The sequence below is a fragment of the Schistocerca nitens genome, chromosome 3 (assembly GCF_023898315.1).
Source record: "Schistocerca nitens isolate TAMUIC-IGC-003100 chromosome 3, iqSchNite1.1, whole genome shotgun sequence".
Lineage (NCBI taxonomy): Eukaryota > Metazoa > Arthropoda > Insecta > Orthoptera > Acrididae > Schistocerca > Schistocerca nitens.
This window is the reverse complement of record NC_064616.1, coordinates 791,235,305-791,254,816: the sequence shown is the minus strand read 5'-3', so window position 1 is coordinate 791,254,816 and position 19,512 is coordinate 791,235,305. Positions and strand designations below refer to the sequence as shown.

Sequence of the window (19,512 nt, the reverse complement as noted above, 5' to 3'; positions counted from 1 at the left end):
TGTTAACAAATTTCTCTTCTTCAGAAATGCTTTCCTTGCCATTGCCAGTCTACATTTTATATCCTCTCTACTTTGACCATCATCAGTTATTTTGCTCCCCAAATAGCAAAACTCCTTTACTACTTTAAGTGTCTCATTTCCTAATCTGATTCCCTCAGCATCACCCGACTTAATTTGACTACATTCCATTATCCTCATTTTGCTTTTGTTGATGTTCATCTTATACCCTCCTTTCAAGACACTGTCCAGTCCGTTCAACTGCTCTTCCAAGTCCTTTGCTGTCTCTGACAGAATTACAATGTCATCGGCGAACCTCAAGGTTTTTATTTCTTCTCCATGGATTTTAATACCTACTCCGAATTTTTTTTTTTTTGTTTCCTTCACTGCTTGCTCAATATACAGATTGAATAACATCGGGGAGAGGCTACAACCCTGTCTCACTCCCTTCCCAACCACTGCTTCCCTTTCATTACCCTCGACTCTTAGAACAGCCATCTGTTTTCTGTACAAATTCTAAATAGCCTTTCGCTCCCTGTGTTTTACCCCTGCCACCTTCAGAATTTGAAAGAGAGTATTCCAGTCAACATTGTCAAAAGCTTTCTCTAAGTCTACAAATGCTAGAAACGTAAGTTTGCCTTTCCTTAATCTAGCTTCTAAGATAAGTTGTAGGGTCAGTATTGCCTCACTTGTTCCTATATTTCTGCGGAAACCAAACTGATCTTCCCCGAGGTCGGCTTCTACCAGTTTTTCCATTCGTCTGTAAAGAATTTGCGTAAGTATTTTGCATCCGTGACTTATTAAACTGATTGTTCGGTCATTTTCACATCTGTCAGCACCTGTTTTCTTTGGGATTGGAATTATTATATTCTTCTTGAAGTCTGAGGGTATTTCGCCTCTTTCATACATCTTGCTCACCAGATGGTAGAGTTTTGTCAGGATTGGCTCTCCCAAGGCCGTCAGTAGTTCTAATGGAATGTTGTCTACTCCTGTGGCCTTGTTTCGACTCGGGTCTTTCAGTGCTCTGTCAGACTCTTCACGCAGTATCGTATCTCCCATTTCATCTTCATCCACATCCTCTTCCATTTCCATAATATTGTCCTCAAGTATATCACCCTTGTATAGACCCTCTATATACTCCTTCCACCTTTCTGCTTTCCCTTCTTTGCTTTGAACTGGGTTTCCATCTGAGCTCTTGATATTCATACAAGTAGTTCTCTTATCTCCAAAGGTCTCTTTAATTTTCCTGTAGGCAGTATCTATCTTACCCCTAGTGAGATAAGCCTCTACATCCTTACATTTGTCCTCTAGCCATCCCTGCTTAGCCATTTTACACTTCCTTTCGATCTCATTTTTGAGACGTTTGTATTCCTTTTTGCCTGATTCATTTACTGCATTTTTATATTTTCTCCTTTCATCAATTAAATTCAATATTTCTTCTGTTACCCAAGTATTTCTACTAGCCCTCACCTTTTTACCTACTTGATCCTCTGCTGCCTTCACTACTTCATCCCTCAGAGCTACCCATTCTTCTTCTACTGTATTTCTCTCCCCCATTCCTGTCAATTGTTCCGTTATGCTCTCCCTGTAACTCTGTATAACCTCTGATTTAGTCAGTTTATACAGGTCCCATCTCCATGAATTCCCACCCTTTTGCAGCTTCTTCAGTTTTAATCTACAGTTCATAACCAATAGATTGTGGTCAGAGTCCACATCTGCCCCTGGAAATGTCTTACAATTTAAAACCTGGTTCCTAAACCTCTGTCTTACCATTATATAATCTATCTGAAACCTGTCAGTATCTCCAGGGTTCTTTCATGTATACAACCTTCTTTCATGATTCATAAACCAAGTGTTAGCTATGATTAAGTTATGCTCTGTGCAAAATTCTACCAGGCGGCTTCCTCTTTCATTTCTTAGCCCCAATCCATATTCACCTACTACGTTTCCTTCTCTCCCTTTTCCTACTACTGAATTCCAGTCACGCATGACTATTAAATTTTCGTCTCCCTTCACTATCTGAATAATTTCTTTTATTTCATCATACATTTCTTCAATTTCTTCATCATGTGCAGAGCTGGTTGGCATATAAACTTGTACTACTGTAGTAGGCGTGGGCTTCGTGTCTATCTTGGCCTCAATAATGCGTTCACTATGCTGTTTGTAGTAGCTTACCCGCACTCCTATTTTTTTATTCATTATTAAACCTACTCCTGCATTACCCCTATTTGATTTTGTATTTATAACCCTGTATTCGCCTGACCATAAGTCTTGTTCCTCCTGCCAGCGAACTTCACTAATTCCTACTATATCTAACTTTAACCTATCCATTTCCCTTTTTAAGTTTTCTAACCTACCTGCTCGATTAAGGGATCTGACATTCCACGCTCCGATCCGTAGAACGCCAGTTTTCTTACTCCTGATAACGATGTCCTCTTGAGTAGTCCCTACCCGGAGATCCGAATGGGGTACTATTTTACCTCCGGAATATTTTACCCAAGAGGATGCCATCATCATTAAACCATACAGTAAAGCTGCATGCCCTAGGGAAAAATTACGGCTGTAGTTTCCCCTTGCTTTCAGCCGTTCACAGTACCAGCACAGCAAGGCCGTTTTGGCTAGTGTTACAAGGCCAGATCAGTCAATCATCCAGACTGTTGCCCCTGCAACTACTGAAAAGGCTGCTGCCCCTCTTCAGGAACCACACGTTTGTCTGGCCTCTCAACCTACAGTACGGCTATCTGTATCGCTGAGGCACGCAAGACTCCCCACCAACAGCAAGGTCCATGGTTCTTGGGGGAAGGTCATTGGACATGGTACTGTCAATATGAAATGTAGATAGTTTGATATTGTTATAATTTTTTTTCTAAGAACAAAATGACACAATAAGTAAGACATGAATAACAGTTGTTCAAGACTAATTTTCTTGTGGCACTACACAATTCATTGTAGAACCGTCACATAGCAATAAAATTCTTTTTAAAGTAGCGTTGTGAGTAAATCATAACTAATTATCTCTTTTTAGCCCTACCAGCTATCTTGGTACCACGTCATCCGACACCACCAGATGAATTATTTTCAGTTTCTACACCACTGTCGGTAACTAGTCCAGAAAATGACCATGGTGAGATGTGTTCATCAGTACCCGAGAATACATCGTTCACACCATCACCTCCACCGTCACATCCTGGTCTGCCTGCTACACCAACTCTACCAGCAACTGAAACACCACCACCTGGCTACATGTCCGAGGATGGTGACAATATTGACCGAAGTGATAATATGAGTGAGTATTTACAAATAAGTGTTTTTTCACATGTCTTATCTGTTATATTGCTCACAAACAATTAAATGAGCAAACATATCATCTCACAGTACAGTGGGAGCACTGAGCTGTTAATACTAAAAAAAAAAAAGAACATAAATTTGGTAACACAGCTTATGAACTTGCATACTTTTTCACAGTGCACAAAGCCCCCCCCCCCCCTCCAATCCACCTCCTCCACCCACACCCACACACACCCACACACACACACACACACACACACACTCTCTCTATTAGAGTTCTGTTGGCTTTCGGGTGGATACAAAGTTATGATTTAAGATACTTTTAATCTCCCTCTTACTAATCAGTTAATGCAAATTTATCAACAGTGTTCACATGAGTGTAATAGTAACAAGAAATTCTTATAAAGCAATTATTTCCAAAGACAGTTACCAGTTAGGGGAGAAGTGGACAACAAGTTACCCTTACAAGCAAGTTACTTCACTTTCTTCCTGCTTACTTGAAATGTGATTAATATACTTAAAAAATGCAAGTCACATACACTAAAGTACAAAACAAAAAGGAGTATCATGAAATTTGAATATTACACAACAAAACTTAAATGAAATAATTTAGAAGTAATTAAACAACTGCCAGTTCTACTGGACAATCTGTTCACCACCTAAATGACAATTAGAACAACAGTGATTATGTATCTATTTAGCCAAGCATGTGTCAACAGAAGATACACACACAGTTCCAACAGCACAAAATGGTGCAAAGTAATAATGGGAAATGCAAACAGTGGTTTTCAATTGCTAGTAAAATCTAAAGTGATAAATTGGCGAAGTAATGAACACTCACTACTGAAAAGTACTGAGTAGTGAATGCTGTTTTTGTTTTAGTAATAATTATGTAAACTCACAATAGCATCTACTCACATGCACAGAACTCATGTAATTTGCACAAGAATTTCATTTTGGGTTTCCTATCTCACCTAATTTAGAATTCACTTTCATGTATAAATCACAGATACCCCTTTACTTGAATCTTTAATTGCTCTGGACTACTTTAATTGAAGTTAATTTAATTTATTTCACTCCTAATGTGGATTGCAAGAATTAACTTTGCCTCTAATTATTATTGAACAGAAGAATTAACTTATTAAGGCATATTTAATAATTGCTCGGCATCTATAATAATTAATCTCAGTAATACTTTCAACAAGAAACAAACTGGTGTTATTGCTTTTTCTTACAAATGTCCCTTTAGCTTTAAACAATTACTCTAGAATAATTGATAATCGAAAAGAATTTGGACCCTATTAAGGTGACAATGTCATGGGATAATAAATAGATTGAGAATCTAAAGTTTTGACAATTATCATATATTATTGAACTAAAAGTTCACTCATAGTTGCTGCGTAATGCCTCACAATGTTTAAAATGTGAATGAAACTAAAATGAACTTATGATTCCATTGAGGCACTGTCTTGACTGTCATTGACAGTACTCGTGTTGCTCCATATAATATGGGCACACTTTGATCAACTACGACCAGTTATGGGGCAGGATCTTAATGTTCATAGACCCTCATGAATCTGCCCACACTTGTTATGCCTTTGTGCCTCACAGTTAACAATGTGGCCTTGCATAGGCCTAATTTTCCACAATATGTACTGCTCACATGTCCACTCACCCTCGTGTCTCACTCTGCAGTAGTTGTGCTGCACACTCGCTCTGACGTAACACACTGCATTGAGAGACGGTGCTAGCTGTTATAACTTCACTCTTTCACAAATGATATGAATCCACAGCTCTCAGCCCTGATCCGAATTGTCCCGCTCTTCAGTGGTCCCAAAACAGCTTATTTCAGTCAATCCCATACATGTTCAATTTGGTTCATATCTATGGACCAGACAAGCCACTCCACTCCAGTCTGGTGATCCTAGCATGCTGAAGGAACATGTTCACGAGACCAACACAATGAGCACCTGATTCCATAAAGATCAAATGGTCTCACTATTGGTTGCAAGATCCCATCCTTCTACCATAGAGCAGGTAGATTGCCCTCAGCAACACAAGAGGTGTATGGTGGCCCCCACATATGCCGTGGCAGAACATCAGTCCACCACCACCATCTTGCACATGTGAGATGCATTGTCAGAGGTGGTTGATGTTAGCGAGTTGTTTCCAGTATGTCGTCTGTAATTATCGCAGTACAGACATAATGGAGGTTCATCCGTAACTATTCCCGATGCCAGTCATAGGGTGTCCATTATGCACGATTTCTTGCCTATCTGTAACAGAGCCCATGTTGTTGTAGTGTATGGTGTGGTGGTTGCCACTGTTGTCGGTGGTGGATATTCCTGTGACACAATCATCTCCTAACAATTTGACGCAATATGGGATGTTTTGTAGGCTTTTCAAATGCCAGAATTCAGTTCTGGAACATTCAGCACAGGGTTCCTTTGACTCAAAAGTAAGCAATATGTCATCCTGTGCACCTATCAAAGGTGGACAGCCTATGCGGTGTAAGTCCTCCACACTACCTGTCAATTGCAACCAGTTCCACATCTGCACCTCATTACTTTGACTCCTGCGTACATGTCCAGCAACTTCCCTGGTTGACAAGCCTTCTGTGTGTAATGTGGTGATATGGGCCCAATTGTTGGTCATGATTGTCCTTTGCTGCACAATTGATGCTCACTCTATTATTCTGCAGACGTCTCTAATGCATTCCCATTGTTGCTTTTCTTTCAACTGAAATGCTGCAATCCATTAGCATGTCTTGTTTCTCCCATAGATTGTGCTCGTGGTGACTATGCATACGCCAACAAACAATGTCAGTGGTGACCTTATGATCAGTACCTGCATGACATATCAGGGTGATGGAAAACTTTTTTTGATGTGTGTATAATCTTTACATTTACTACTGAATGTTGCTCATATGGACTCTATAGCTCTTGTCTGTGGTAGTAAATGGAGTTTATTGTGTTAGTGTAAAAACAACACATTTCCATAGGATAAAAATGGGAAATCAAAACTACACTAAAAGCTATTACTAACCATTCCTTCCATAAAATATTGGGATTCTAGATTTGCAAACCCACATTAGTACTGCTAGAACTATTTTCATTATTAAAAAAAAAAGAAAAAAGCGCATTCATATATTACAATTATTCTTCAACGTTATTCAGTATAGTCTCGTAACTGTTAGTTGTAGAAGCACAACAACTGACTGTTATGATCAAAAGGGGTCACATATTTTAAGTAGTGCTATTTTTGCTAATTTAGTAAAACATTGTGTGACTGTAGACTTTCCTGAGCTATATTGCTGATGAAAACTGTTAGCATATAAACTTTTGTAGTCCTCCTATGAGTCATGTTGAGTATAGGAAATGCCATTGATGGTAGATAATTTTAGTGCACACTACAAAAGCAGTTCATCTGTGCTGCGGCAACATGGAAATGTAAATTATGACTAGTTCCACATTACTGGAGATTTCTTGCTTTTGACATGTCTCTCCAAATTAATTCACCAATTTAAAGTGTCCAGTAAGTGTTTGCTCTGGAAGCTTCCTGTCGCTAATTAGAAATTCTATAAGTGGAATTGTGGTTACATTTCTAGACCCTTTGGTGTTCTCTGTGTTGCTAGTGCTCACCTTAATACCTTATAGATTTCATATCTGAGCCTCGGTATTTGACATATTTCTTTAACGTTCTATAGTAGTCTAGCCTGGAAAGTCCAGAGTTTATATCAAATTATGAGTAAAGGTAGTCTCTATCCCTCTTTTCTGTAGAGAATCTGTTGATCGTCAATATTGAAAATTGCTAATGTTATATTGGGAGACTGACTGCTGACATTTCTACAGTACTCTGTGATTCAGCTGCATACACTATATCAGTACATACTGTATTACATCATTTGTAATCTACAAGATGTGGGCTTAAGTGCAGTGTTTTTCTTCAGTGTGAGAAGCGACCAGGAATACAGTAACTTACCACATTGTTGCAACAGGTAGTTTTAGAGATGATGATGATATTATCTGCTTTAATATTTCAGTTACAATACATTTGTGGCTTGTCACTAACTTAAATTTACTGGGAGTTGAACTTGTTGCTTGGAGTGTAGTTCAAGTGGTCTAAATTTAAAGATAACAATCAAAAATCCTATTAGTTTAAGTGTTTCCCAAGGAAGGCACATTTAACTGGAAACATTCCAATTGGTTTTCCATATTTTTTGAATGGCTAATTTGAGTGAAACTAGTAGAAACACAGTCAGGAAAACTTAACATATTGTGTAGGTATATAGGTTCAGTGTGTGTAGTTGAGGCAGGAAGAGCATGTCCACAGAGTAGAATGGTGACAAATATGAAATAAGACACACATCGTTTACTTTCACAAACGTGCTAATGCATCTTTGTAGTGGTACACTCAGTAAGTAGCTTCTTTAATTTCCCAACATAATGTGTTTTTGTGGAACATACAGTTTGGACCATATAATTCTTTTGCATAAACTGGAGCATTATGTAATTAGGGGGAAAGTTCATCAATATTTCTGTTTTAGTCTAACAGATGGACAGGAGAAATTTGCCATACAGTTCAACTAATATGGCACAAAAATGTGGCAGATAAGTCAAAAGTAGTTCTTGTTTTTAGATGACAAGTGTAGTAACACTGTTCACATTTTCCGTCGCACTTCACTTAGCGAAGACCGGGACTGTGTCCTAGGCATGCCCGATGTGAACTGAATGGGCACGGCTTGTGCTGACTGAGTTGTTGTTGTTGTTGTTGTTGTTCCACCTAGCAGAGGTCGCGTCCGAATTCTCGTGTGCCCTCTGGTGGACGGGACTCTACTTGCGGCAACTACCGTCCGTGACGCGCCGTGCCGATGTGCGCCTCCTGCGATCTTTCTGATGGCTACTGCACTTCTCCTCCTTCGGGGGGTGAAGCCACTGTGATCCACTGCGTCGGAAGGTGGAGCGTCGGGCAGGAGCGATGACCTCCACGTCCATCGGAAGGCTGGAGTCGAGAGGATCTGCCAACCCTCGAGCCAGAACCTTCGAATACGGCTGCAAGTGACCCACACGAAGAGGCCCCCGTCGTCCCACCACTGGAGCCTGGGACAGAACGGGAGACAAGCTGTCGAACTCCCAATCCTGGTCCACCTCGGGAGGGGCAAGACCCAGTGGCGGGGACGATGGGGAAGTGACGACCACAGGTGAACCAGCCTGCTGAGAAACCGGGCCTGCGAGGGGGGCCGGCTCTCGCTGGGGCATCTCTAACGATGGTGATGCCAGTGCTGGAGCTACTGGAGGCTGCCAAGGCTGAGAACCATTGCAGTGCGGCGGAGTCATAGCGGGGAGAGGCGGTAACATCCCCTGAGAAACCAACACAGGTGCCGGAAATGGGGAAGCTGGTGCCCGAGGAGTCGGAGGGTGGGTGCCCAAACGTGGACGTAGCTGATTTTGGTGACGACGTACCTCCCGGTCCCCCGCCCGAAAGGTATAGAGCCAGCTGCCATTCCGGCACAGGACCACCGCCGGTATCCAACGTGGATTGCGACCAAACCCACGTGCCCAGACCGACATACCCAGTGGAAAGCAAGGTACTCCATTTTGCGAAGACTGGCGAAGACCAGGCCGGAGGAGGTGCAGCAGAGTCCTAGGTTGGCGCCCGTGGAGGAGCTCTGCGGGGCTGCGTTCTCCAATTGGTGTGGTCCGGTATGCCGTCAGGATAAACGTCAATGCCTCCTCCGCAGGAAATTCGTGCACATACTTTTTCATCTGCGTCTTAAATGTGCGCACCATGCGATCGGCTTTCCCATTCGATTGTGGATGAAAGGGGGGAGAGCAAAGGTGCCGAATACCAAAGCGCCTACAAAAATCCTGGAAGGTATGCGAAATAAACTGAGGTCCATTGTCCGAGACCAGGGTGACTGGCAGACCTTCCACAGAAAAGATTTTTTGCTAGTGCCTGGATTACAACTTCTGAAGTGGTTGAGGAGCAGCAACCACATATGGGAATCGGGAATAAGCATAAATGACAATGAGCCAAAAGCCATTGAGAAACGGGCCCGCAAAATCGATGTGAACACGTTCCCATGTTTGGGTTGCAGGCGGCCATGAAGAGAACGCTGCCCTGGGAGATGCCTGTTGGCTCGCACACTGGGAACAGGCGGCCACCATGTGCTCAATTTCTCTGTCAATACCAGGCCAGTACGCATGTCTATGAGCCAAGGTTTTAGTACGGGAAACACCTCCCTTCGTAAACTTGCAGGAACAACTACGCGAGGAGCTGTATCATCAGTAGCCAGAAGGAGAACTCCTTCCAACACCGAGAGGCGGTCTCGTAGAACAAAATAATTACGAAGAGGGTCCGAGGCCCGGCCTGGAGGTTGGGATGACCACCCCTGCTGAATGAGGCGAACTACTTGCTGGAGAACCGGGTCAGCTGCCGTTTCCCTGGCGACTCTAGAACTAGTGATCATGAAGCCATCAACCGCTAGGCGGGACGCCACATCCAAATGAAAACACATTATCTCCTCTCGATCGAACGTAGGATCCGGGCCCACCGGAAGACGGGAAAGAGCGTCAGCGTTGGCATGCTGTCCGGTAGGGCGAAAATGAATGTCATAATGGTACTTAGAGAGGAACAAGGCCCAGCGCTGTAGTCTGTGTGCTGCCCTATCCGGAATCTGAGAGGCGGGGCCAAATAACGATATTAACGGCTTATGGTCAGTGATTAACTGAATCTTCGTGCCATTCAAGAAAGGGTGAAACTTGGTAACAGCGTAGACAATGGCCAAAGCCTCTTTTTCCACCTGGGAGTAATGGGCCTGCACAGGACTAAGAGTTTTAAACACAAACGCCAGTGGTTGCTCGGAACCATCAGTGTTGCGATGGGCCAGGACCGCCCCCACCCCATACTGCGAAGCATCTGTAGCCAGGACCAACGGCTTATGGGGGTCAAAAGTAGCCAAACAAGGCGCTGACGTGAGGAGGCCCTTCGAAGAGGTGAATGCTCACTCGCATGCAGGCGACCAATCAAAAGGAACACCCTTGCGCAGAAGGCAGTACAGGGGGCGGGCTACGGTAGAAGCCCTGGGAATGAACCGGTGGTAATAGGCAATCTTGCCTAAAAAAGCTTGTAACTCCTTCAGCGAAGCGGGCCGAGGGAGGTCGACGATACCTTGGACCAAACTTCCTAGCAGTTGGACGCCGTGCCGAGAGATGGTGTAGCCCACATACTCAATGGACGGTTGGAAGAAGTTCAACTTATGCAGGTTGCAACGCAAGCCCACGAACCTGAATTTGAGAAAGAGGGTGCGAAGGTTGTGCAAGTGTTCCTTCGTGCTGCGGCCTGTGACAATTATGTCGTCCGGGTAATTAATGCAATGAGGGATTGTCGACGTGACATGCTCAAGATAACGCTGGAATATTGCCGGGGCACTGGATATTCCGAAGGCCAACCGCTGGTATTGGTAAAGGCCAAACGGGGTGTTGACGACCACCAGTCGTTTGGAGTCCTCATCAAGTGGTATCTGATGATAAGCCTCCGAAAGATGGATTTTCGAAAAATATTGGCCTTCCGCCACGGCGGAGAACAATTCATCAGCACGAGGCAAAGGATAGGTGTCCACCACCAATTGGGAATTAATGGTGGCCTTGAAATCGCCACAAAGACGTAATTTTCCCGAGGGTTTCCCGACAACAACGAGGGGCTAAGCTCACTCACTAGAAGAAATGGGAAGAACGACTCCTAGGGCTGTCAGCCGGTCTAGCTCGTCTTTTACCTGAGGGCGGAGAGCCAAGGGGATCTGCCTCGCGCGTAGAAAACGTGACGAGCCGATGCCTTCAATGTTAAGTGAGCTTCAAAGTCCGAAACACGCCCCAGGCCCTCCTCAAAGATATCTGGAAAGTCTGAGATCAAAGATTCCAATGATTGATAGGGAACGTCTTCGGAGACCCACTGTATGGTGTCAGCGATAGAAAAACCGAAAGCTTGAAAGGCATCCAGGCCAAAAAGGTTAGCGGAGCTCGCATCACTGACAACAATAAAAGTAATAGGCCGAGTGACCGATTTGTAAGTCCCGTCTGTAGTGAATTGACCCAGTAGGAGAATGAACTGTTTACCATAACCGCGTAGACGCCAGTAAACTGATGCCAATGGGGGCGATCCAAGGTCGGAGTAAGTTTGTGCATTCAACAAAGAAACTGCCGCGCCCGTATCTACCTGCAGTTGTAATCGGCGCGACCGAACCGACACCTCGATAAAGAATTTGTGATGAAACTTCCTGAATGAATGTCAACGTCCATGTCCTCTGTACCTGCTTCCTTCGATTCTTTTGAGGCTGAGCGGCAAACCTTAGCAATGTGTCCTTTTTTATTACATTTGCGACAAACGGCCCAACGCTGGGGGCACTCTGACCGATCTTGATGTATATAGCACGACACACAGGATGGTAACAGGGGTCGGCGGCCGGAACTCTGTTTACGCGCTGTGCGGGAGCGGCTGTAATGGCCAGATTGTACCGCTCGCACGTCGTCCACCCCAGAAGCAGTGGACGCAGCCGCGCCGCCCTGAACTGCCGCGATGTTGCACCACGCTTCCGACTGTTGACCTGCGGCGTGAGAGACTTCATACGATTGAGCAATGGACAGGACTTCCTCAAGGGAAGGGTCTTCTAACTGCAGGGCCCGTTGCCGGACCTCCCTATCAGGGGCCGAACGAACAATGACGTCGCATACCATAACGTGGGCAGACGACTCTCGCGACTGCTCCGTGACAAAATGACACTTGCGACTAAGACCGTGCAGGGTAGCGGCCCATGCCCGGTAAGACTGATGGGGCTGTTTCTTGCATTGATAGAACTCGACCCTAGCTGCCACAACATGCGTGCGGCGGCGATAATATGAAGACAGCAATGAACACAATGCGTCAAAAGACAAGGACGAGGGTTCCTGCAACGGTGCTAGCTGCCGCAAAACTTGATACAGCGAGGGAGATATCCAAGACAAGGACGAGGGTTCCTGCAACGGTGCTAGCTGCCGCAAAACTTGATACAGCGAGGGAGATATCCAAGACAAGAAAAGAGCATGACATACCTCAGCATCGGCAACATGAAACGCCTGGAAATGCTGCCGACGGCGATGTTCGTATGTGTCCCAATCCTCCGCCGTCTCGTCATACGGGGGAAAGGGAGGAGGGAATGGCGTGCCCTCTGGTGGACGGGACTCTACTTGCGGCAACTACCGTCCACGACGCGCCGTGCCGATGTGCGCCTCCCGCGATCTTTCTGATGGCTACTGCAACAAGTTTCATTGTGAATTAGTTAACTATTAATAATTAATTTGCCCAAGGATCATTTTATAATTATATGGGACTCGTCAGCTTAAGACAAAGAAATACATAAGCCGTATATACCAACATATGGGTATATACAGATGTGTTCAATGAGAAGAGGATCAACCGTGCTGTTGTTTACCTGAAGTGATTTAGGAAAACCACAGAAAACCTGAATCAGGATGCCAGGAAGAGTGTGAGCTTCCATCCTCCAAAATCTGAGGTCTTATCAGATACATTGCTTGGGAAATAAGGTTGTGTATAGCATCAGTGTACTGTTTACAGAATTAATATTGTCATGTGACAGCAGTACAACTCTTTAATATGTTTTAAAAATTCTATCTTTAACCACCTCAAATCTGTTATGTAGATAATATCATTCACTGAAAATTAATTTTGTTCATTAGGACCATCATATGCCTGATATAATATTATCAATATCATCATTGCTTAAAAGAAAGTTCTTTGATGTCAAGTACATACCTAGAAGGTAATTTTGCATTACTTGAGCATGGTGGATTTGTTAGCATATGAATATCCAGCAAAAAGTTCATATAATAACATAAACTCAGGTTGTTCTACATTCATATTAACTGCAGACATCAATCATGTGAGCTCATATTGGAGACAGCAGACTTAAACTGATACATCGTACTTAATTGTGAGGGGAAACTAACCGTCTGTGTGTGTATCTAACTTCAAGCAACTATACTTTTAAGAAATAACTATATTGACTAAATGATGATTCCAATGATTGGAAATAGTTACCAGCAAAGAATATTATCTATACAGGGGCATTTTTATCTTCCAGGGTGTCATTTTTTAAATAAGTAAGAGCTTTGGATGGCTGCTTGCAAAAATATTTACAAAGTAAGCAAGCTTATGGATTTCTGTGTCACTGGTTACAAAGATTATTCTCATAGTGAATAATTGTCTGTACAATATTCTAAATGTGATACTTGTAAGAAAGCTTTTTATCTCTCCTCAACTGAGATAATTTGAAAAGAATCATCTCTTTTTCGTGTCTATAGAACGGAAAGTGAATCTAATCTAATCTTTTATTGTACTGATTATGTAATCATCTTATGATGATAAAATATTACTTACTAGAGAGTAGTATGCCAAAAACTGTATCGTTGTTTATTTTTACTCTGTTATGTCATATAATAAGTTTTCGACTACATTTTGCATTGAAAACTTTTATTTGTAGCCCAGGAAAGGGCAATCAGAATGATCTGTAACATAGTTTAAAAACATTGCAAAGTCAATTCTTTGCGCGTCTTAAAATTCTTATTCTGCCATCCTTTACATGCATCCTCAAATGACATTTGTGGTTAATTGTATGGAACCATTCAAAAGAAACTACAAGACTCACTCAGTGGATAATAGGTATAAATACAGTTTTCAGTTTGATGCCACTCCATTAACCATTACACTGAAAGCAGTATACTATTCTACATGTTCCATTTTCATTAAGCTCCCAGCAGAACTGAAATACATGAGTGATAAAACCCAGTTAAAAAATAATATTGAAATGCTTCCTTGTGGTACATGCCTTTTATTCTGTACAGTGATTCACTGCAGCTCCTTGGATCCTTTTGCTTCATATTATTCCATGGATTATGTATAAAGTGTCTCGTTCCAAAGCTAAGTAACTTTGTTTCAGATCGTTCCATGGGAACTGAGAAAATAAATAAATCATTTAATTAATTCTTCTGGTAAACATGGATATTATGTGATTGAAGTTTCTCATATGAGAACCAGTCAACAATAATAAAAATTAATTAATACAATTTTGGCTATAAAAAGTTTTTTCATGATATTATGTGATTTCAATGTTCTTCATTTGATATACAGGGTGTCCCATCTATCTTGTCCACCCAAAATATATCTGGAACAATAACAGCTATTGGAAAACGACTTTCACCGGTATCAATGTAGGGCTGGGGCCCATGAATGTACATATTTGGAAACATTCTAAAACGAAAGCATATGTGTTTTTTAACACAAACTTATGTTTTTTTAAATGGACCTCCTATATTTTTTCTTCAGCAATCCATAGCATGACGAAGCACATACACAATGGCGTTGATTGCATCGCAATATTCCCATTACATCCCGAGATATTGAGACGCGAAGTTGACGATTGAAACACCCGACATGCACTGCTAGCACACGTCCTGAGGGTCAGGCGTGAACCCCATGCTGCCCGTAATCGCGATGTGATTGACATGTGTAATCACACCTCCATACTTATCAAGAGGTCAGAAACAAATAATACGGTCTGCTGCCATCAACTCTCATAAGCACATAATGGTTTCCCTCTTGCACGTTTTACGTATCTACGTACACAATATGAACCAGTACTGATCGGTGTACACCCGACAGGTTGTCTTATTTATCCTGCACACCCAAAATAAGGTTTATCTAATGTGTTATATGACCCATTGTGCCTGTCGTGCAGGGCCTGGCTCTACCTAGTCAAGTGTCCAACATAGTTCCCACTACTGCCACAGTTACCACTTCGCCTTGTTTATGATTTGCGACACATGCAAACTCCTGTACTCCACCACCCTCCGAGCATCCCATTTGTTGTTGCTTTGGCGTGCAATACACCGCTTGCCAGTGTAGTCGTGCATCAGAGTAATCTAGTGACGGCACGGAGGTAGTACACATTGTGAATAAACGTTGTGTTGTGGAGCTTATACTGTACAGTATAATGTACACACATGAAGATATGGTAGAAATGCTGCTGATCTATGGAGAATGTACGTTGACGGGAAATACGTTATGAGATTGCTAGTTTTTTGATAGTACTGTTAGCGAACATTATGATTATTAAGTTAATACACTCCTGGAAATGGAAAAAAGAACACATTGACACCGGTGTGTCAGACCCACCATACTTGCTCCGGACACTGCGAGAGGGCTGTACAAGCAATGATCACACGCATGGCACAGCGGACACACCAGGAACCGCGGTGTTGGCCGTCGAATGGCGCTAGCTGCGCAGCATTTGTGCACCGCCGCCGTCAGTGTCAGCCAGTTTGCCGTGGCATACGGAGCTCCATCGCAGTCTTTAACACTGGTAGCATGCCGCGACAGCGTGGACGTGAACCGTATGTGCAGTTGACGGACTTTGAGCGAGGGCGTATAGTGGGCATGCGGGAGGCCGGGTGGACGTACCGCCGAATTGCTCAACACGTGGGGCGGGAGGTCTCCACAGTACATCGATGTTGTCGCCAGTGGTCGGCGGAAGGTGCACGTGCCCGTCGACCTGGGACCGGACCGCAGCGACGCACGGATGCACGCCAAGACCGTAGGATCCTACGCAGTGCCGTAGGGGACCGCACCGCCACTTCCCCCAGCAAATTAGGGACACTGTTGCTCCTGGGGTATCGGCGAGGACCATTCGCAACCGTCTCCATGAAGCTGGGCTACGGTCCTGCACACCGTTAGGCCGTCTTCCGCTCACGCCCCAACATCGTGCAGCCCGCCTCCAGTGGTGTCGCGACAGGCGTGAATGGAGGGACGAATGGAGACGTGTCGTCTTCAGCGATGAGAGTCACTTCTGCCTTGGTGCCAATGATGGTCGTATGCGTGTTTGGCGCCGTGCAGGTGAGCGCCACAATCAGGACTGCATACGACCGAGGCACACAGGGCCAACACCCGGCATCATGGTGTGGGGAGCGATCTCCTACACTGGCCGTACACCACTGGTGATCGTCGAGGGGACACTGAATAGTGCACGGTACATCCAAACCGTCATCGAACCCATCGTTCTACCATTCCTAGACCGGCAAGGGAACTTGCTGTTCCAACAGGACAATGCACGTCCGCATGTATCCCGTGCCACCCAACGTGCTCTAGAGGGTGTAAGTCAACTACCCTGGCCAGCAAGATCTCCGGATCTGTCCCCCATTGAGCATGTTTGGGACTGGATGAAGCGTCGTCTCACGCGGTCTGCACGTCCAGCACGAATGCTGGTCCAACTGAGGTGCCAGGTGGAAATGGCATGGCAAGCCGTTCCACAGGACTACATCCAGCATCTCTACGATCGTCTCCATGGGAGAATAGCAGCCTGCATTGCTGCGAAAGGTGGATATACACTGTACTAGTGCCGACATTGTGCATGCTCTGTTGCCTGTGTCTATGTGCCTGTGGTTCTGTCAGTGTGATCATGTGATGTATCTGACCCCAGGAATGTGTCAATAAAGTTTCCCCTTCCTGGGACAATGAATTCACGGTGTTCTTATTTCAATTTCCAGGAGTGTATGTCTGTTTTCTACCCTACTCTACATATCTGTACTGTACCCTGGATCACCAATTTAGTATTGGAGGGCAGCATGGAGGGTAAAAATCGTAGGGGGAGACCAAGAGATGAATACACTAAGCAGATTCAGAAGGATGTAGGTTGCAGTAGGTACTGGGAGATGAAGAAGCTTGCACAGGATAGAGTAGCATGGAGAGCTGCATCAAACCAGTCTCAGGACTGAAGACCACAACAACAACAAACCCTGTTGTAGGTGGACGAAATGCTGTTCAGGCAGAACGACTGTACAGAAGACGATTCCCTAACAAGCCATCGCCTTCGCGCTGGATGTTTGGTCATCTCACATCTCGTCTACGTGAAACGGGAAGCTTAAATCCAAGACCTCAACATCGTCCTAGAACACGCACAGATGAACGTGCTGAAGTTGCTGTGATTGCTACCATAGCTGTGAATCCTCAAATCAGCACACGTCAAATTGAACGTGAAGTTGGTGTGTCACAATCAAGTGCACAGCGTATTCTTAAACGTCATAAATTTCATCCTTACCATGTTCATTTACACCAGGATCTTCATGGAAATGACTTCCGCAATAGGGTAACATTTTGTCGGTGGGCTCAGCAAAAACTTCCGACTAATCCAAATTTTTTTGCAGATGTTCTCTTTACCGACGAGGCATCATTCTCCAACAAAGGAATTGTCAATATGAGGAATATGCATTATTGGTCCACAGACAATCCAAAATGGCTCCGTCAGGTAGAGCATCAACGTTCGTGGAAAGTTAACGTTTGGTGTGGGATTCTTGGAGATACCATTATCGGATCTTTCTTTATAAATGACATCCAAAATGGCAGACAATACTCCAGATTTATACGACACAATCTTCCTGTTCTCTTGGACACCGTACCTCTGAACCGGAGAATGGTCATGTGGTATCAGCATGACGGATGCCCTGCACATAATGCCTTACGAGCACGACGACTTTTGAACTGTAAGTTCCCTGGTAGGTGGATCGGACGAGGTGACCCAGTTAGGTGGCCTGCCCGATCTCCGTACCTTACACCGCTGGATTATTTTCTTTGGGGAGCAGTGAAGGATGCTGTTTACCAACATGAACCAACAACACCAGAGGACATGAAGCAACTCATTATTGATGCTTTTACAGCCATCAAAGAGGAAACAGTAGCACGAAGTAGGGCATCCTTCATCCGCAGAGTGACCCTATGTATGCAAGCCAATGGGCATCACTTTGAGCATGAGATGTGAACGCTATGTTTAGTATGTAGTGCTGGTATCACAGTGGAAGTTTCTACAAAGGGCCATTTTACCCAGTGATGTTAAGAAACATTTGTTTGCAATTTGTCATTAACGCATTACATAAACATAACATTGATAATTATGTGATAATAAAACTAATTGGTTAAACATGTTTACATTCATCTTCTATGTCCTACCTGAACTTCCCAAATCAAAACATTTTTACCTAAACAACGGTAAAACTTTTAGTCCACTTGCTCGTTTCACTAAAACCATCAACATGAATTTTACTATTACGAGTGAATGATTAACTGTCACTTGCGCTAGATCTACAGTAAATTAAAGTTTTAATGTTGAACGGCGTTACCTTTTTAGTAACAGATTAACGATAAGCGAAGTTAACTTTGTGACTAACGTTGCGGCACACAGATATGTTACAGAACCGCATCACCCCTAGCCTATGGGATAAATACCTGCTGGAATGTACGGCGTTAATGCAGGATGGCAGCAGACCATATTATTCGTTTCGGACCTCTTGATAATTATGAAAGTGTGATTACGCATGTCAATCACATCGCGATTACGGGCAGCATGGGGTTCACGCCTGAAGCCTCAGGACGTGCGCTAGCAGCGCATGTCGGGTGTTTCAAGCGTCAACTTCGCGTCTCAATATCTCGGGATGTAATGGGAATATTGCGATGGAATCAACGCCATTGTGTATGTGCTTTAGCATGCTATGGATTGCTGAAGAAAAAATATAGGAGGTCCATTTAAAAAAAAACATAAGTTTGTGTTAAAAAAAACATATGCTTTCGTTAAGAATGTTTCCAAATATGTACATTCATGGGCCCCACCCCTACATTGATACCGGTGAAAGTCATTTCCCAATAGCTGTTATTGTTCCAGATATATTTTGGGTGGACAAGATAGCTGGGACACCCTGTGTTTATCATTACATGACTTCAGTATACTTCATTTGCAACAGCTTTTTACATAATTGCAAACTGTACTAAAATGTGAAGTTCAAATCACTGTTCATGTTAGCAATTCTTCTGCCTACATTCTTTTTGTTTTTTAGTAATATTTTTCATATTGGTAATTACAAAGCTACTATTTACACTATACGTGTGTCTTTGAATTAGAGAACAAAGAAAAATCACAGATAATTTACTATGAAAAAGAGAAGAATGGATGGCAATATGTAGCTTCACCAAGATTACTCATAAAACACTCATGTGAACTGTGAATGTTGTAGGAATGTTTTTGTAAAATGTAAATAGTTTTAGATTAAAGGAGACCACTCACCAAAATGCAGGAGCATTGATTTGTTGATAGACAAACACAAAAGAAAGAAAACTTGCTAGCTTTCAGAGTTA

General features: G+C 43.5%; 1 protein-coding gene across 2 annotated transcripts in view; it reads left to right on the top strand.

Annotated features, from left to right (window-relative positions):
- The window catches only part of LOC126248807 (mothers against decapentaplegic homolog 3-like), a 227,432-nt gene that overhangs the window by 147,558 nt on the left and 60,362 nt on the right, over positions 1-19,512 (top strand). Inside the window, exon 3 of one of the 2 annotated variants that reach the window (XM_049950209.1) lies at positions 3,080-3,283. In XM_049950209.1, the coding sequence (XP_049806166.1) occupies positions 3,080-3,283 (204 nt within the window). Of the gene's footprint in view, positions 1-3,022; positions 3,284-19,512 lie in introns of both variants that reach the window. The other variant, XM_049950208.1, reaches the window with a different exon arrangement.